The 21,081-nt window shown below is 38.3% G+C and overlaps 1 protein-coding gene across 1 annotated transcript in view; it reads left to right on the top strand.

Moving 5' to 3' along the window:
* Positions 1-21,081, top strand: part of Fat3 (FAT atypical cadherin 3) — a 610,786-nt gene that overhangs the window by 111,773 nt on the left and 477,932 nt on the right. Inside the window, exon 2 of the mRNA XM_076843882.2 lies at positions 16,886-20,194. Within this exon, the coding sequence (XP_076699997.2) occupies positions 16,903-20,194 (3,292 nt within the window). The 5' untranslated portion in view covers positions 16,886-16,902. The remainder of the gene's footprint in view (positions 1-16,885; positions 20,195-21,081) is intronic.

Raw genomic sequence — 21,081 nt, 5'->3', positions numbered from 1 at the left:
CCAGCAAAAGAGACAGGGCATGAAGATGGACTTGTTCTATAACACCCACTCTCTGGAAACTGAACCCACTCCCACTAGTACTAACCAATTCCCCAGAGAATGGCATTAATCCATTTGTGAGGGTGGGTCCCTCATGATTTAAACACCTCCCATTAGACCCCACTTCCTAACACTGCCACAATGGTGGCTGTTCCACACATGATTTGTGGGGCACAGATATTGACCATATTGATGCCCTTTGTAAAGTTAGAAACATTTATTATAGTAGTGATTCTTGAATATTTAGATCCTTAATCCATACGAGCAGTGTTAATTCTCTATTAATCATAACTGACTTACCTGGAATCACTGAAATTCTAGAAACAAGAGTCAAGGATCGGCAACAGCGATAGCTAGCATTGGTCTTTGAGCAGGAAGGAGGAGCAGTAAGTGGTCAGCATGTGGCTGGCACTGCAGGGCGCCTGCACCTCTCCTCTACATACTGAATGGGTCTTCTCAGAATCCCTTTACCCCCTTAGCTGGCTGTCAGTTTTAAAGCTCCATGTCCTGGAACTCAGAGTTCTCAAGAAGTCTAGTCTTGCAGTATCAAAGAAGAGTAACAGTGTACTACAAACTGGGTGATTTAAAAATAAAAGAAGTTTATTTGACTCACTTTCATAGTTTCCTCATGTACAATATATCATACTTTCTACTTCTGCTTCGTAAATATCTTAAATTAAAAGTGGTTTTTTTTTTCCTCCATTAAGCAGTTGCAAAACACTTTTGAAGGGCACAATATTTGGGGTTCTCCTACATGCTTGAGCTACAAAGCATTAACACTTCTACAAAGTATTTCTTTAAGCATGACCCTTCTCTGATCCCTTGACCAAAATAGAAAGATAAATAAAAGCTAAAGGGGGGACAAACATTTTTCATTGTCCTAAGTTGAGTAAATTATAAATAGTGAGAGATTCGAGTGAAAATGCAATTGCTAAGCAAGATAATTGACCAGACCAGGATTCCTGTATCCACATATTTCCATTTCTTCTCATTTAGAGTGACATCATGAAATGATGAAAGTAATAATATAGAGGAGGTAACAGCATTATATTTGGTAGATATTTGAAATCAGGAGTAATTTAAATATAATTAAAATTTTAATAAAATTATGTATTATGACTTTTGTCAAGATCTACTTTTATCAGGATCCATTTTATACCTTCCACATAAAAGTGTAATGTATTACTTCTGAATTATTTTCATTACTTTTTAATTTCAGTCATCTATAGAGGGATTCCAGAGGATTCCACTGATAAAGGAGAGATTCTGCCATGAATTAGGAAGACACATCCTATGTGCAAATAATGCCATTCATATAAATTTTATAATTCTTTCCCTGGTAGAAGGTGGAAACACCACCTTAAGGAAGAAAGATATCTGCCTCAATTATGGGAAGACTTTGAAACAGCCCCAGGCCAGCATTTGTGAAACCTGTTCAGAGCTCCTCTCTTCTGTCAGTGAAGAGCTGACTCAGATAAGAATTGGCCACAATTAAATTAAGCTTATGTGAGGAAATGTCAAGTTGGAGGGACTGCCCTGTGTGTTCATCATTGATTAGACCTGTGGAAATCCTTACCCGGAAGGGCCTTGTGCTGCCAGGATCTTGATGAACCCTGCATATATTAGAAAGGAGAGTGCTCACCACAGCTCATGACTGGTGGTTATGCAGCAGCCTTAGACATGGAACCATCTCTGTCACCTGTTCTATTTGAGCACCTTTGGAAGTGTCCTTAGCCCACATGCTCCCATGTTAGGTGTTGGATCCAGCTTCTATTGGCCTGCAAAAGGAACCTAAATTGTTTTTTTTCATTAAAAAAGGCGAGAAATTTCCCCCAAAGTCTTTCCCTCTTGTTTTAGCCATCAAATGTATTGCAAAGCTCTCAAATGATTTTACACTGAAATTTTCAGTCTTTGATTTTTCCTTTAGGTTAACTCATCGATTGTGGCTTTTTTGATAGGCAGGAAAATCTTACAGTCAATCAGATGATGGACATAACATGATGTATTAGAATTATTATATACTTCTTTGAATTTGAGTAGGGTAATTTGAAATTATGTATTCTACCATAAGTACTCCCTCCATTATATACATAAATATATAAATACTTAGGGGTATAAAAACATCATACATTATTGACCATATTCTACTTATAAGTGTATGGTTCAGTAGTGTTAAGTATATTCTTATTGTCTAATGCAACTGTAAATTAAAGGTTTGAGGTGGTACTAATTCAGGGTCAAAGGCACACAATGTGTCACATAGATTGTGATCGTGTTGTAATTTGTAAATGAAATTAAAATTGAATCAATGGAGAAGGAAAAAGAACTATAACAAGAGATCATTTTTAAATTTCCCCCCAAAAGACACAACAAAACCTAAAGTTTCAAAAGCAACAGATGGATAAATGTTGTATCATAAGGTTATGTATTCTATATACCTTTTATATGAACCTGAAGGGCAAAATTATATGAATAATTAATTTGTCTGTTGCAAGTTTATTAATGAAGAGAGCAATAATCTGTTAAGTGAGAACAGATCTTAAGTGTTTTACAAAACAAATGATGAGTAATTATCTGATTGCAAAACCAAATAATCTAAATTACTATATAATATTTCTTGGTGGATTCTGAGTGAAACAGTAAATTCAAGATTGCACTTTAGGAAAAGTAAACTCATAGATGACGTGGCTTTCATCTGAGTTTCTATGGCAATATGTAAATAATCATGTTCTTTCAACTTCTAGAAAATCACATTGAAACCCAGTAGTGTTATAACCATTCATTTTTGGTCCAGGCCTTGGGCTTTCATCTAGAGCTACCATCTACTAGCCTGGTTGTGATGTGCACACAGCTTTGAGTGCCATCATTTCACTTCCAAGGGCAGGGTGCTGCTTGATAATACCCCTGAAGTGCCTTCTCCCAACCTCCCTAACTAGAAATGCACACTTTCAAGTTAGCTTAGATGACATAGCAGTGATGCATAGGACATAGCAACATGGTGAGCCCTCTTTCTGTGTTGGATGTTATTAAGCATTTAACAAATGCTTCTCAGATGCCAGGTATTTGTTCTTGCCGAATATTTGTGAGGCAAAAGCCTAGTTGATGCCAAAACATATGGTTAGGCATATTTGGTCTAAGTAATTTTTCACTAACTGTGTCTCTATGTCATTTGTTTTATCTTCCAAAAAAATGTATAAGTAATGGAAAGGTGATTTTGTTACCCACATGAAGCTCAGAACTAACGTGTTGTTTTGACGTAGAAAACGGCAGTTCCTGGGAAAGAGTTGTGGAGCTTAGTGGAGTCTTTTAAACTTGAAGTGTTTGGTGTATAAACTTTTCTGTTGCTAATTTTATTATTAATATTATTTACTTTGTCTCATAGAATCTGCTAATAACACATGAGAGATTGACAAGCAAGCTTCTTTTGTAGTGACTGAGTGACATTTGCTCATAGTGGTCAAATCTCTAGGGCTTCTTTCTTTAGTTAAAAGAAAGAGGAAATGGGAAAGGTCTGCTAAACACAATAGAAATCTATTCTAAATGAAAATTCAGATCTGAACCCCTTGGGTAGAATAGTTTGGTAAAGGTTAAACAAACCTTCTCTCACTCTTGTGGGACTTTAAAATAAATTTCATCTAAATTCTTGTCAGCTTTCCTGTACAGCTGTCCCCAAACATCTGCTGTGGATGCTCAAAATTGCCACTTCCCCCCTTTCACCGTTTACATATGCTTATGTAAACTATTTATTTGTAATACATAATTAGTGGCAAAGTGTATGCTTCGTTTTTAACTACATATACTCAGGGGTGGACTAGAAGAAAACCATCTACTTAAATATGTGGAATGAATCTGCTTGGTTTAAGGCTTGTCTGAGCAATGGTCTCATTCACTTTCCAGAAGCTGTGGAGTGTCAGGGGTATTTTAAGTCTATTTAGATTATTGTAGCATGGGGTAGAATTGTGGGAGTTGTGCTCTGTTTCTCCATCCAGAGCAGGACTTGTCTGCCTTATAAACTGCCTTATAAACCATGCTGCAGAATAAAATGATTTCCTCCAAAGTCATGGAAAAGTGTGGCTGCTTGAATGCTGGGGAGTATGTCGTCTTAGTAGTCATGCAGAGAAAATTATGTAAACCTCTGGAGACATGGCCCTGTGTTGACCTGGAAAGATCAATCTTCCAGGGTCTTGATTTTGTTGGCAGAGTAATGCTTCTGTAAAGAGTGAGATTCAAGTCAGGTTGGTCAAAGACTGGAGAACATTAGTCCTTGGGAGCAAACAGGGATTCTGTCTGTCAGGGTGACTGATGGCCTTGCCACATGTGAATGCTTCCTGGAGAAATCAGGCCAAATTGTTCTACCACTGAGAGGAGAAGGTCCCTTCATTCTCTGTTCTGGCCAGAGAGCTCAGAACCCTGCCAGGATCCTATTGTGTGGATGAAAATCATCGGGGCACTAGCATAAGGATGTCTAATTCTTCCCATCAGATTCCCAGAAATAACCTCACCTGGGACATTATCCTGGGAATATTTCAATGGCAGCAGAAGGGCTCTGTGCAGTGTCTCTGCCATGACACTATTCTTTTGGTAATTTTTTTCTATATTCTGGTCTCTATCCTTCTCAATATAATTTCACCACATTCCCTAACCTCCACATTATAGACATTTAGGACAGTTAATTCTTTGCTTTGGGGCTGTTCTATGTAGAATGTTTAGCATCATTTCTGACCTATGCCCCCTAGATACCAGTCTCCTCATTGTGGTAACAAAAATGTCTGTAGACATTGCCACGTGCCTTCTGGGAGTTCAAAATTGCTTCCAGTTGAAAACTACTAATTTATCCTATATTTTCTTAGAATTTCATAAGATATTTATGATTCATTGGCAATAAATAATCACTGAGCAGCTTCTATATCCAAAAATATTTGGTAGGGGCAATAGCAATATCCATAAGAGATAGTCCCCTTCTTTATATAGTTTATAGTCAAGTTGGAACAACTGATAATAATCAAATAGTTTTACTAAAATGTGCTTAGAATGTCAGTAAGTATTGCAAAGGAAATGTACTGGGTGCTCTGATGACACAACTAGTCTTGGGCATGCTAGAAGACACCCTGCTTATGTTTTTGTGATAGGGAGTTGGGGAAAGAAAAAAAGAGTTGAACTTGGGGAAACATGTGCAAAGCACCTGAGGAGGAGGTGCTCTGCCAGGAACAGAAAGAAGGCTTATGCATCCAGAGCACAGAGAGCGGTCTGAGATGATGCAAAATAATAATAATAATAATAATAATAATAATAATAAAAAATCATTAAAAAATAAAATAAATATAAAACAGGGCCAAATTTGGCAGAACTTTCTCAGCCTTGTTGACAGTCTTGGCCTTTATTGTCCTGAAAGTCTGGAAAAGGCATTGAAGTGTTTCAACAGGGCTAGGATATTCTGAGGTTTTAACTATGTGGCTGATTTTCTGTAGCAGGAATGCTGTGCGGCAGGTGAGGGTGCTGTTCTTTCCTGCACAGAGTGCTCATGTCTGGTCCTGCACTGGTACTCTCAGTCTCATAGGCCATGAGGTCTGATCTGCTCCCTCTCCAAGCCCCTGGACTTGAACTCACTGAGTTCTACATTCATTTTCTTTTAGGAAACTGTTATATTTGATTGATCTTTTAATTATGCCTTTCATTTTTAAAAGTAACATCAAGGTCCCAAGGAGGGGATTGGGAAAACAAGTAGATTTTCCTTGTTCATGGAACTTTATTTGAAGGATACAGTATATCCCAAGAAGTCCTTCCATTGTCCACATTGCTCATGGGGCTGGATTTGTCCAGAATTATGATGTACAGCAGAATTAACAGAGACCAGGAAGTAGTTCATCATATCTTTTGGTGAGTTCAACAGAGACCAGGAAGTAGTTCATCATATCTTTTGGTGAGTTCAATAATGCAACAAGACATTTGTTGCATTAGAAGGGATTTGGGCCCTCTTCCCTCTTTAGGTACTTGTTCTTGTTCTCTTCATTATTCTTCCAGAAGAGGACCTGTCCTTGGCCTCACACTCTGTGGCAGAGCCTTTATGGACAGCACTCTGTTCAGGCCAATTCTGAAGCTCTGAGTGTTCTTACACCTAGTTTACTTATGGCTGCTTAAGGATATAATGCTAAAGTTGTGTAAGCTGGAAACAATTAGCTAGAAATTCTTGAAAGACTCTTTAGTCATGTGTCTATAAAAATGTCTACAAATATCCCACCCCTCTAAGGAAATATGCTCCCTTTCTTGAGTAAACATATAATAAGATCCAATAGACTCATGATTTTGTAGCCTTGGGCTTTTATAGTTGAGATGGAGAGTAATTGGGAGTTGTCCATGTTGACCTGATCTTGGGAATACTGTGGGTAGTTTCCACCTGGGAATTGAACCAGTGACCCTAGCCTCATTAGCACTGAGTACTAATCTAGGCATCTTTGGCATCAATGTATAAGCCAATAATAGATAATTTTAATGGGGAGTATGGGAAAGCTGGAAGCAACCAAATTTGCATTTTGCCTTATTTGCTAAGATGCTTGTCAGTGATGGCAATGTGAAAAGACAAGACTGACAAGATTTCTGGAATGTCAGCAAACTTCTAGATGCCATTTCTTGACCCATATGAGAGCTGTTTTAAATCCTGGAATATTTATTGCAGCCTATTTCCAAATAATTTTCTTTGCCTCCTCTGGTGTTATAATTTCTCTCTATATGCACTATGTTTATCTAAATGTTTTTTTTTAACTCTTCTTTTTAAGTTCATGCAGATTGCTGCCTGAGGTAGTCTCAGCAATTTCCTGAAATTATTTCTTAATTTCTTATATAATTATATTCACCCTATCCTCCCATTTTCTGACCTTCATAAGGCTACATATAATATGGTAGTGTCCTATTATAGACAGTTGAGTATCTCTTGTCTCCTTAAATTTATTTAGCAATTATACATTGGTTACCTACCATATGAGAACTCAGTGTTGCTGCCTTATATTCTGAGGTTATGTTTCACCAAATAGACACTTCCAAAAAAACCCATCTGAGCTTGTGGTTTGCTTTGTCCAGGGTAAAATCTGGTTCTATGTGCAATCATAAGAAGATTGAAAATTGAATTTTTTTCCTGAAGAAGTCTGCTGAAGGTTCAGGATGTTTGCTCATTAATATCATGCTCCTCTGGGGTTTCAGTTCTGTTGGAAATGGGCATGTGATGGTCTTTTACTTGACTTATGTCACAGTTCTGTGTATATCTCAGCCCTGCCATCACCCACTGGCTTTCACTGGCTCTGCAAGGCCTCAGTTCCTCAGCAGGAAAGGGGCCTGTGCATAGAGCCCCTCCATATTTTGTTTCCATGATTCTGGATTTAAAGACTCAGATACTTGTTTTCTGGAATAAGACTCACTTTTAAAGGGTGATGGCAATTGGGATGGCTGTAGAGATGCTAACTTTTGGAAATATGGCAGATGGCATGGACTTGACAGAGCAATAAATATCCATCATATCAGAATATAGAAAGCAGAGGGCTCTGAGAGCACCTTTTCTCTCAACTACCTTGTGATTCGTTACTGTTTGAATTAATATTTAAAGACATTTGTTGCATTAGAAGGGATTTGGGCCCTCTTCCCTCTTTAGGTACTTATTCCAGTTTAAATACTATGACTGCAAAAGGATATATTTGTTTTGTTTTGTTTTTTTGTTTTGTTTTTCTTAACTGGAGCATAAAAGAATACTAATGTACTTACCCTTTGGTTTCTGTCAGCAAGGCCCACTGGAGAAAATTTGAAATCATGCATTTTTTTCTGGAACATTTTCACAGACAGCCAAGCATAGGAACAAATTATATCCTCTCCATACATTTTTTTTTCTCTCTTACACCATGATGAATTTCTTTCTCCAGAGGGAGAAGTGATTTTTTAAAAGGCTTGAACAACATGCTAATCTTTCCTTCTGATAGCCCCTGGTTGAATTACCCCTGAATTTGAAGCATTTACTGATGAAATGATACTTGACATTAACCAGTGTTGTATGGAAATATTTCCAGCACCTGGGGAGAAAATAAAGGAGGGTATTCATAACACTGCCGCTGTGTGGCTGAATCTTCCATTTTTCTCAGAATCAATCTGAATTATGCTTGCTTCATGCTGACTGACTTTTCTCCGGAGAGACCACTTTTGGACAACAGAAAGATTTGCACCACTGGAAAAAGTTAGAATTTACAGTGTTATTATAATAAAAAAGGTTGGGTTTGGGTAATGGTCTGCTTGACTGGTTGGCAGATCAACTGGGGACTTGGTTTGGGATTTTTTTTTTTTCATTGTGCAGAATGACAGAAGGTGATATATCCCTGTAAATCAAATACCTGGCTTGCTTGTAAAGCCCTGCTTCGATGTGGAGCACAGAGTAGACAGGCAGAATTTCCAGAGAAAGATGAAATATGAAAATTGGCTTTTGATTTTATATCTCTGGGTGGTTTTGATTTGGCAAAGTGCTTTTGGCCTTTGACAAAGTAAAAATAGATGATGATTTTTTTAAAAAAATATATGGAGTATTCAACAATATTATTCCCCTTATGTCATTTTTTTGTAGCTCACAGAACTGCAAATTCTCTATTTGCTGCTTTTTAAATGGAAAAGAAAATAGCATAACCAGGGATGGAGCAGCCCTTTCATTCTTCGGTTGAAATGTATGCATGTGCTCATCTGACCCATGTTGGAGCAATTTCTTTAGGAGTAATGCTTAGCTCAGTTTCAATGAGAGTTTACACACTATGGTGTGATGTAGAAGGAAACTTTTCAGGCAACTGTTTGAAAAACAGGAGCTGAAAACTTTCTGTTGTTTAGTGACATTGTATCCTCATATAATTATAGTATATGTTGTAATGTGTCACATTTGTGGTGACACTGGTGTAAACAAACCTCCTGTGCTGCCAGTGGGATAAATATAGCATATGTGGTTCTATACAGCACGTCATACTTGATAATGATAGTAAATGACAGTGTGACCAGTTTATGTATTTACCATGCTATCCTTATAGTATTTAGAGTGAACTCCTTCTTTTAAAATCTAAGTTTTCTGTAAAGGTGGGTGCCCTGTTACACTGGCAGCAGCCTCATGCATCTCATGCTACCCATCTCATGATTGCATTTCTCAGAATGCACGCATTCTTTCAGTGATAGGTGTCTGTATTTACTAAATCCTGAAGATAGACCATGGAGCCTAATTTATAATAGTGAAAATAGATGATAAACAATAAATGGACACTGTGGCTTCATATGCAGAAAACAGTTCAGGGCAAATTATTAGAATTGACTATGGATGGGAGATGGGGAAGATTTATTTTGGAGCATATTAAAGGCTCCAGGAAGCTCTAAGTTACGGAAAGTTAAGAAATCTCTTTACCTTTGTTAAATCAGTATTTTCTAAAGGGCTTTTTGTTTGTTTGTTTTGTTGCATAGATGTTCACATCTCATACAATTCGTGTTGTGAAACAGAGTTTGGGAAAGGAGGGACTATTTATTTCCCTAAGATCTTCATGTTTTATGATTATGTTCCTAGTTTCTTGGATCCTCATTTTTGTCTTCTCTCTGGAGCATGCTGTAGATAGATTTTGGTGTATCTTGACTAGCCCATTTTCACTAAAAAATTAATTGGATTTTGGCTTTTTAGGGCACTTCTTTAGACACTAGAAAAAGAAGGAGGAATAAGACCTAGAACTTTCCTTCAGGAACCTGGCAGTCCAATAGATGACTTAAGAACACACTTAGCAGCTTAAACATAAGGAAGGAAGTACCAGCAGAGCCATTCACAGAGGTACAATACAATGTGTGTAGCAGAATTTTCAAAATGCAGTCCCAGGATCAGTGTCTCCTAGGAACCTATTAGAACTATAAATTCTCAGACCCCACCCGAGACTAATAGACTCAGAAACTCTGGGGTGGCCTAGCAATCCAAATTTAACCTGGCCTAGGAAGTTTGTGATGCCCTGTGTAGTTTGAATCACAGCTAAAGAAGTGGAGCTTACTTTTAGCTGGGAATCTTTGAGATAGTTTCATAGAGTAAAGTTTAGAAGATGATTAAAACTTGTAGAAGTGGATGTGTACAGACCTGGATTCATGAAAGAAAGAAGAATAATAACAATGAAATTCACAGTGAATATCTGAGTTTCATTTTTAGCTGTTCCACTGGCACATTGTGTGTGACTTTGTTCCTATCACTTTATTCTCTCAATCGATTTCCTCAGTGGTAAAACTAAGGTGTTGGGCTGGATAGCTTTATGACCCCACTTAGCTATAAAACTCAGTGACTTTATGTGGCTTAGCTAAACATTTCATTATATAATCCAAATAATGGCATGGCATGAATTATTTGTGATCTGAATACCTAGCATATTATTGTATGTGCTGTCCAACTACAATGGTTTTTATTAAAACATTCACACACACACACACACACACACACACACACTCACACACACACTTTTTCTTCTTTGCAGGCAATCATTAGCATGAGCCAGAGAGTGCAACTTTATTCCCAAGTGTGTCATACAGACAGTCTATAACTGATTTCAGGAGCAAGGACCCAGAACATAAAGTAGTACCATGAGGATGGTAATTTGAGCAGTATCAGAATGGGCTGCTCCAGAATACAGGCTTAGCAGCATCTGGCTGTTCTGGGACTCATCACAAAGAGAAATCTTGTTCAAACTCCCCAGGAATTAAATATCTGGTCTGAAGAGTAGGTCCCTAAAGCCACTGTAGTTTCCTAAGTTTAAAAGTGTGCTTGCAGGAGTGGGAACAGATTATAGACTGTGGCAATAGCCTGTCATCCATGTCACCATATACAGGACTCATTTGTGACACTGACTGCAAACCCTGGCATGAGCCTGGCATCTGTGGAAGGGACATTTTATATCAGGGACAGGGCCCCCAGATTATTTATCCTTAACCTAGGTGTCACTAATTTTCTGTTCTGTCTCTGCTTCTGAACACTCAATTAATGATAATGTCAGTTAATGTTTATAAAACATTTACTATGTGCTAGACACTATGAAAAGTCTTCAACATGACAGTGGGAATTTTACAGATAGAAAAATTGAGACATAAGAAACTTTAGGTATTTGACCTGGATCACTCAGCCAAACATGGCAAAGCTGGGATTCAACTCAAGTTTGTCTGACCTTTGGGACAAATATAGTAACCTTCCTTTGTTTTTAACAAATAAATGACATCTGTTCTTTAAACTTTGATGTGGCTTTTCCTATAGGGAATGAAATTGTGAAGTAGTTGTGAATTTCCTTTTCTATAAATCTTCCTTAATGACAATATCCGCTAACAATTATATACCTATTATGTGCCCGAAAGTGTTTTAAGTGCTTCATATTTATTTACTCCACTCCGGTTTGGTAGGCACTGTTGTTTTGATTTTGTAGAAGAAATCCAGGCCCACGGAGGTTCAGTAAAGTTTCCAAGTTGTGCAGCTAGTAAACAGCAGAGTTGGGACATATACCCAGGCAGTTGCGTACCTAAGTGTGTGTTCTAGACAATGCATGCCTTTGTGCCTGTGAGGGTCCCACAGCACACACCTGAGCAGACACTACTCTTCCATTTGTAGTATGAACACAAGTCGTTTTCATTAGGGACACCTGGAAGGGGAGATTCCATATGTTGACTTTGTTCTTTTGTTTTGCAGTTTGTCATAACCTATTTCCTCAGTAACCTCTTTCTCTCCATAGAAAACCTTTTGATAATATATAAGATAGGAAATATGGAGTGAAAATGGAATGTTTTTTTCAGATGTTTTACTCTTCAGAAATCTCGGCTATTTAAGGAGGCCAGTTTAATGGTAGCAGAAAACAGCTTCATAAGGTTACCAATGCAAGCCCAGACACCTGCAGAGTCAAGGATGTCCCAGACACTTGGCTTCAGTGACTGCTTGTTTTAGACAGCCTTTCTACCTCTATGTCAAAAACACCCGACAAGAATAACATAGGAGGAAATATAATTTGGGAGTCGTGGTTTTAAAGGTTTTATTCCACAGACAGCCAACTCCATTGCTCTGGGCCCAAGGTGGAACAGAACACTATGGTGGAAGGGTGTGGCACAGGACATGGCAGTTAAGAAGCAGAAGAGATCCACTCACCAGGGAAAAAATATAAACCCCAAAGGCATGCCCCCAGTGACCCACCTCCTCCAGCCACACACAACCTGCCTAGAGCTCTATCCCTCAGTTAATCCACGTTAGTGGATTAATTCATCGATTAGGTTAAGGCTCTCATACCCTAGTCATTTCACCTCTGAAAATGTTTGCATTGTCTAACATATGAGCTGTAGGAGGACACCTCATATCTAAATCATAACACTGCTGTTCCCTGCCCCTGAAGTCTTTGGTATTTACTTATCTCCTGGAAGGAAAAATCTGTGTGCCCTTCTGAGTCCCACACCAAGATCCATTCTAACAGAGCGAGAAGGGCAGAACAGGGAAGCACACAAGGGCTGCCTCTGAAAAATAAATGTCTCAAAGATTAATGGCTTGATGATCTCTTTGGAGATTGTATAAAAAATATTGATTATGTTACTAAGTTGTAGAAAATAGGTTCTGAGGCTGGGAACTAAGTGCTTTCTTTAAAATAATCTAGAAGCAGCAGCATAAATCAATGTGCAGAGCATCTCAAACACTGCAAGTATCATATCGGCTTCCCAAGCAGCTTGGCTTCGATGTGGGAAAAAAATCTGAACAGTTATCTTGGAAAGCTAAAAAAAAAAAAAAAAAAAAAAAAAAAAAAAAAAAAAAAGACACCAGCTGGGTGTTGTGGTGCACACTTTAATCTCAGCAACTTGGGAGGCTAAGGCAGGAGGATTGCAAGTTCAAAGCCAGCATCAGTAACTTTGCAAGTAACTCCAAACAACTTAGAGAAACCCTGCCTCAACATAAAAAGGGCTGGGATGTGGGATGTGGCTTAGAGGTTAAGAGCCCCTGCGTTCAATTACTGGTAGGAAAAAAAAAAGGCATCAAATGGGATTGTGGCTCAGTGGTCCAGTGCTCGCCTAGCACGCGCAAGGCACAGGTTCAATCCTCAGCACCACATAACATAATAAATAAAACAAACGTATAAAAAAATTATAATGAAGTCCTAACTTCTAGCACTTGTATATTTCCCATATCAGTAGAAAAGGGGCAAGCTACAATAATTTGTGCCAAATATATTTTTTTCTTATGCAAAAATAAAGATACAAATACTATATGATATTTTGTTTTGTTTTGTTTTAACAACTGAATCTGATGAGTCCAGTCTTGTTCAGTTATTTTGGAGTTAAACTAAATTTTAGTGCACTCTCCTATTCATGTATTTAATCATGTTTTGAAATATTTTCAGCTTGCCTGTATGACCAGTCATTATGGATAAGAAAAAATGTCAACTGTGTATCTTGCTGAAAGAAAGAAACAGTATGCAGAAGTATCAATTTTTGTATAGTAAATGAGATTTTTGTTTTCATATTGTGACAACATTCTTTGCTCTGAAGGATTCAAAAAAAGGTCTGTAAAGGTAACTACACCCATAGGAACATTAAATGATTATTCATAAACAGTTAAATACTTAAAGGAGCGAGCAGCACCAGGGTGAGTAATAAAGTGTCAGAACGTGGAAATCACTCCAAACTGACAGTAAAACAGGGCTCTGAAATTGTCACGTGGTTCTGTGGACACCAATACAATTGATGCACTTTACAGCTTGATGTTAGTTCTGCACCTTGGGAGAACTGAGACCTTTCATACTTAATGGGTCTCTGTTTCCTCACCTGAAAACCCAGGAGATTAGACAAAATGATCTTTAAGGCTCTTTTTAACCTGTATAATTTCCAGATTCTGTTTCCTGAGGTAAGATGTGCTTATTTGGGAGGATTTGGAAACTGAGTGTGTTAAAGGCCTCTGGGTCCCTGGTTCATCTGTGCTGCAATGTTCCATTGTTTGTCTCTCCTCTAGCAGGTGCTGTACTGGATGCCAGGAATGGAATGATTCTCAAATGCCATTCTTCTCGTGGGGTTTCCTTCAGCATGGGGTTCAGGGTGGGGTGGTGAGTGAAGTCAGAAAAGTTCAGCTGAACAGAATTTATGGTTGGGTAGGTTTTCCTCTCTGGTCGATATGGAGTCTGGACTCCTGGGGCAAAATATCAGCAAAACTGCTCTCCAAGGTAGTCTCCAGAGCTTAAAATGATGAGTGGGAAATGAGGCAGAAACTGAATTTGTTATTTCCCTGGAGCACTGGGGGTACTCCCAGTGTTTTACTTGGTGAGAGTGTAACCTGGCCTTTGTAACCCTCCGCAAGAGCCTGTCTCACTGTGCTGTCATTCCAGTGAAGTAAAAATGCCTCCACAGCTTTGGAATATTTTCAGATGATGGAAAAAAGGTATATGGAATATCATTCAACATTCTGCTAGTCCTATCTATGATGGGTTAAGAGGGGTCTATCACTCTCATACGTCAGACAAACATACTGTACAAAATAGGCACCTTCATTGGCAAGGGCCCTGTGGGGTGCTCCATTCTCCCAGGTGGGGCATTCTAACTTACCTCATCCAAAAAAACCCCAAAGTATTCTTTTTTAACAAAGTTTCCTCTGAAATGACCAGCATCCCAGTGGTGTCACTCTAGTAACCTTTTGGGCGGCATTGCTAGCCATCTGCCTTGACCTCTGTCCTGGTTTCTTGAGCTGTTTCTGTTTCTCATAGTTATGACATGAGACATTTCCTGAGGAGAGACAGAGGAGCTGCACATGAAGCTGACTTTTTTTTTTTAATAAAGTATTATGTCTTTTCATGTTTGCAAGCTTTCTTCCTTTTTCTACCTGCTACTCAGTGTTTTCTAGATGTTTCAGCAGATGACAGCAGCCAAACATATTTCATCCCCTGTTGAAACCAAGCATATGCCCCGAGATTTTCTTTATAAATGAGAGTATCTCATAAGATAGAGCTAGCAAGAAACAGGAAAACCTTAGGGTGGGTATAAGGAATGACCTGAGCTCTAATATAGACTCTGCTACTAGGAAAAGGAGATTTGACATTCTCATTCACAACAAGGCTAAAATATTATTTGCTGTACCAGTCTTGGATTTAAAAGTGTTTTTAAAACTACAAAAATAATTTGTGATGTTTAATATGTTAAATTTCTGGAGGGGATAATTTTAGCTTGAAGTCAGTAATTAGAACTAATATAAAACCAGAAAGTAGATAACTATGAATTATATGTTTTGCCATCAATGATATTTGTTGACTGGTTCAATAGAATTTAATTATATCATCTGCATTTCCAGGAGTCTTAATCTTCATTCTCACTTATAAATAATTTAGAGAGAATGGTGATGTGGTGAGGAAAAGCATCACTTTTAGAGTAAAAAGGCTCAGGGTCTGATATTCTGCTTTGCCACTTAGCACCAGAGGGATATTGCTTGGGCCAATGGCCCAATCAAATAGGGCAACTTCTCTAATCCTCAGTTTTCTTGTGTGTGGTTGAGTTAAATAGCACCTGTTGTTCAGGATTCTTGTGAAGATTAAATATAACCAAGTGGGAAATGGCACAGTGCTTACATCATCATATGTCTGCAGAAGGATTCACTTTTCATGTACTCCAAATCTACACCCCAATAGAAGAGGATGAGAAGGGAACTGTCAGGATGTGGCTGAAGAGTATGAGTTGGTGTAAGAAATCATATTTGGAAACTTCAAAAATATGAGCTATCATACTCATAGACTCAAGCATTCCTCCCCTTCCCATCCAAGCCCCATGTTAGAGATTTGATAGATTTTACTGGTTAGGACAGAAAATTGTTTTTATCTTTTAATCTAATTGGTTGTAGAACTATGGACTATCAAAATTTAGTAGTCACTGATGAAAATAATTGAACATAGCTCTTGTACTCATTAAAATTTTCTTGCAGGAAATTGTTACCTCCTTTGTTCTGTGCAGTGAGTCCACAGAGGGATATTACTTAAGACATGCAGTTCCTTGGGATCATTCATCCTCTCTGCTTTATTACATGGTGGCTTGTTCCTTCTCATGGTGTTGGATTGTATATAAATGTTGATTGTATTAGTAATACTTTGAAATGTTTCATTAAAACACTATGATTATATGTAAGTAATTGTATAACCCTAATAAACAATATTCATTGAAAAAAATCAGAGAATGAAAATATGCCTCCAAATCCTGCAATAGTTAAGCCTTTTAAAATATAAAGATGCAACTGAATATATACACATTAAAAATAATATGCTCATTCCATACATACTATTTGAGGACCTTTTTTATTTTGCATTATCTTTTACTCTACATGAAAATATACATCTTTGTAATATTATTTTTAATGACTAGGAAGTATTTTGTTTTATGAAGTTACCATGAGTTGTTTGACTATCAGTTGATAGTCCTTTAGTATCTTTTTAGTTATTTTAAACTGTGTTGTAATGAACATATATATATATATTCTCCTAGGGTAATTATGTAGATGGCAATTCTCAGAGATAAATGTGCTTAAGGCCTCCAATTTCAAATTGACTTTCAGAATATAAGAAATCTTTTACCAATGAACCATGCCCTCAGCAATCTCAAAGTGTCTCTTTAAAAATATTCAAACAAGATGTGGTTAAATCCCCATGTTTTTGAATTCCATATATCTAGTAGTGGTGGCTGAGTTCCTGTTTTTCTTAAATGAATATTTGAATTAAAAGATTTTATTATGAAGTTTTCTAATACACTGTTTAACAACAGGTATTTCCTCTTCTTTCTCTCACTCTCTTTCAGGAGAATTTATATTTTTTTTTCTCTCTTTCTGCTTCCCCCCCTCCAGGATGGAAGTATGATGTGATGGATATAATTATGGGACTCTGTGTGGGTACACGACCTCCTTCTTCTTGCCTCATCCTCCTGCTTCTCAAGCTTTTGGCCACTGTATCCCAAGGGCTGCCAGGGACCGGGCCGCTGGGCTTCCACTTCACTCATTCCATTTATAATGCGACAGTGTATGAGAACTCTGCTGCAAGGACCTACATCAGCAGCCAGAGTAGAATGGGCATCACCTTAATAGATCTGTCCTGGGATATCAAATACAGAATAGTGTCCGGAGATGAGGAAGGCTTTTTCAAAGCAGAGGAAGTCATCATTGCAGATTTCTGTTTCCTCAGAATAAGAACTAAAGGTGGCAATTCTGCCATACTGAATAGGGAAATTCAGGACAATTATTTATTGATTGTAAAAGGTTCTGTCAGAGGAGAAGATTTGGAAGCATGGACCAAAGTAAATATCCAGGTTTTAGATATGAATGATCTGAGGCCCCTGTTTTCACCCACAACCTACTCTGTTACAATAGCAGAAAGCACACCTCTGAGGACTAGTGTCGCCCAGGTGACAGCAACAGATGCAGATATTGGTTCCAATGGAGAATTCTACTACTACTTCAAAAACAAAGTTGATCTCTTTTCAGTTCACCCCACGAGTGGTGTTATCTCTTTAAGTGGACGGCTAAACTATGATGAAAAGAATAGGTACGATCTGGAGATTTTGGCTGTGGACCGGGGAATGAAACTCTACGGTAACAATGGAGTGAGCAGCACTGCCAAGCTTTATGTTCACATTGAACGTATAAATGAGTACGCCCCGACAATCCACGTTGTCACTCATGTTCCCTATTCATTAGACAAAGAGCCGACATATGCGGTGGTGACAGTTAATGACCAAGATGAGGGGGCCAACGGAGAGATTGAATCTGTTTCCATTGTGGCTGGGGATCCTTTAGATCAGTTCTTCCTGGCTAAGGAAGGAAAGTGGATGAATGAGTACAAGATTCAGGAGAGGAAGCAGGTTGACTGGGAAAGCTTTGCCTATGGCTACAATCTCACCCTTCAAGCAAAAGACAAAGGGTCACCTCAGAAGTTTTCAGCACTAAAGACAGTTCACATTACCAACCCTAGAAGAGACACTGTCCCAGTTAGATTCGAAAAAGAAGTGTACGACGTGAGCATAAGTGAGTTTTCTCCTCCTGGTGTTGTGGTTGCTATAGTAAAATTAAATCCTGAACCTTTAGATGTGGAATATAAGTTATCTCCAAATGAGGATGCAGAGTACTTCAAAATTAATCCTCAGTCAGGTCTGATTGTCACAGCACAGCCACTGAATACCATTAAGAAGGAGGTTTATAAGTTGGAGGTGACAAACAAGGAAAGAGATTTAAAAGCACAAGTTACCATCAGCATCGAAGATGCAAATGACCACACCCCAGAGTTTCAGCATCCACTGTATGATACTTTTGTGAATGAAAGTGTTCCCGTGGGAACGAGCATTCTTACTGTTTCAGCTTCTGATAAAGATAAAGGAGAAAATGGGTACATCACCTATAGTATTGCCAGCCTGAATATGTTACCATTTGCCATTAACCAGTTTACAGGTGTTATTAGCACAACTGAAGAATTGGATTTTGAATCCTCTCCTGAAACTTATAGATTCATCGTTAGAGCCTCTGACTGGGGTTCTCCATACCGCCATGAAAGTGAGGTAAATGTGACCATACGAATAGGGAATGTCAATGACAACAACCCTCTCTTTGAAAAAGTGGCTTGCCAGGGAGTTATTTCATATGACTTTCCAGTTGGTGGTCACATCACCGCTGTCTCAGCAATCGATATTGATGAACTTGAACTTGTAAAGTACAAAATCATTTCTGGAAATGATCTTGGCTTCTTTTATTTAAACCCAGACTCTGGTGTTTTACAGCTTAAAAAGTCACTGATGAATTCTGGCATTAAAAATGGTAATTTTGCCCTCAGAATTACAGCAACTGATGGAGAGAATTTTGCAGACCCCATGGCTATTAACATTTCAGTTCTCCATGGAAAAGTGTCTTCAAAGAGCTTTAGCTGCAGAGAGACTCGTGTGGCTCAGAAACTGGCAGAAAAACTACTCATTAAAGCAAAAGCAAATGGGAAATTGAATCTGGAAGATGGATTTCTTGACTTTTATTCAGTTAATAGACAAGGACCACATTTCGACAAGTCTTTTCCTTCTGATGTGGCTGTGAAGGAGGATCTGCCGGTTGGTGCTAACATCCTGAAGATTAAAGCCTATGATGCTGACTCTGGCTTCAATGGAAAGGTGCTATTTACAATATCTGATGGAAATACAGATAGCTGCTTTAATATTGACATGGAGACTGGGCAACTTAAAGTGCTTATGCCTATGGATCGAGAGCACACTGACCTCTATCTCCTTAATATCACTATCTATGACTTAGGTAATCCACAGAAATCATCATGGAGGTTGCTGACCATCAATGTGGAGGATGCTAATGATAACAGCCCAATTTTTCTTCAAGACAGTTACTCAGTTAACATTCTTGAAAGCTCAAGTATTGGTACGGAGATTATTCAAGTGGAAGCCAGAGACAAAGACTTGGGTTCTAATGGTGAAGTGACTTACTCAGTCTTGACAGATACACACCAGTTTGCCATCAATAGCTCAACTGGCATCATTTATGTAGCTGACCAATTGGACAGGGAATCCAAAGCAAACTATTCTTTGAAAATTGAAGCCAGAGACAGGGCAGAAAGTGGTCAGCAGCTGTTTTCGGTGGTCACTCTTAAGGTTTTTTTGGATGATGTCAATGACTGCTCCCCAGCTTTCATTCCGAGTAGCTATAGTGTGAAGGTTCTTGAAGATCTCCCTGTTGGCACTGTCATAGCTTGGCTGGAGACCCATGATCCAGATCTTGGATTGGGGGGTCAGGTGCGTTACTCTTTGGTCAATGACTATAATGGGAGATTTGAAATAGATAAAGCAAGTGGTGCCATTCGCTTGAGCAAAGAGCTTGACTATGAAAAACAGCAGTTCTATAACCTCACTGTTCGGGCCAAAGACAAAGGGAGACCTGTTTCTCTGTCATCTGTTTCCTTTGTTGAAGTGGAAGTGGTGGATGTCAACGAAAACCTCCACACACCCTATTTCCCAGACTTTGCTATTGTTGGATCTGTAAAAGAAAACTCACGCATTGGAACAAGTGTGCTTCAGGTGACTGCCCGGGATGAAGACTCTGGAAGGGACGGAGAGATCCAGTACTCTATCAGGGATGGCAGTGGTCTTGGAAGGTTCAATATAGATGATGAAAGTGGTAAGTTTAATATTTTGTGCCAGAAATGATTTTTCACCTCTTTAAAATCAACATTGGAAGAGGTATATTTAGACACTCCAATATAATGATAAACGAGTTTGCTTTTGGGACAATATAATGCAAAGTAATTTTTCTTCTTAGAACTTATTAGTTTATAAGATCTATTTATACTGTAATAGCCATGATTCCCAATAGAAGTCATGGTTCTATTTGGTTTTGTTTTTTCCTGCTCAACACTACTGCTACCTGGTTATCTTTTGATAAGCGTAAGTAATTGTCTCCTCTGTTGATTATACTCCTGACCCTCATGAAATGAATAACTCTGATAAAGTAAATTACATTTGAATTGGATTTAAATTAGAAGTGTGAAATGGATTTTCAAATGGATCATATATAGGAATCTTTCTTTTTCCAGCAAGGTTTTGCTGAAGTCACATTGTATTAGTGTCTTGGTCTTTCATGTTTGATGGTTACATCTGGCCCTTGAGTGATAGGGGTTTGGGATTTACACTTTATATTCTCCACTAATACTTAAAGGTGTGCTCCTACAGACATTTTACAACACAACAGAAGATCCATATTGTGAATTTTAAGATTTTATTTGTGAAAGTTTATTTTTTTATAGAGCTTTAAAAACACAGGACACAATTGTCCCAATATTTTCATTGCTCCTTACCTGCTTATTCATTCTCAATCTTAGATACATACATTTTTTCAAATTCCTGGTATTGTTATTATTTGTCTTTAAGTGTACATGTCCCTGGACACATGCTTGTGTCTGCATTCCATTATTAGCACTGTGCATTTTTCTACTCTGAATGATTACAGGCATCTCAAGGGAGGAGTTGTGTAGTCTCTTCCTGTGTAAATGGCAATATTAGCTCTTT

This window comes from Callospermophilus lateralis, chromosome 2, assembly GCF_048772815.1.
Source record: "Callospermophilus lateralis isolate mCalLat2 chromosome 2, mCalLat2.hap1, whole genome shotgun sequence".
Taxonomy (NCBI): Eukaryota; Metazoa; Chordata; class Mammalia; order Rodentia; family Sciuridae; genus Callospermophilus; species Callospermophilus lateralis.
This window is presented reverse-complemented; position numbering and strand designations above follow the sequence as displayed.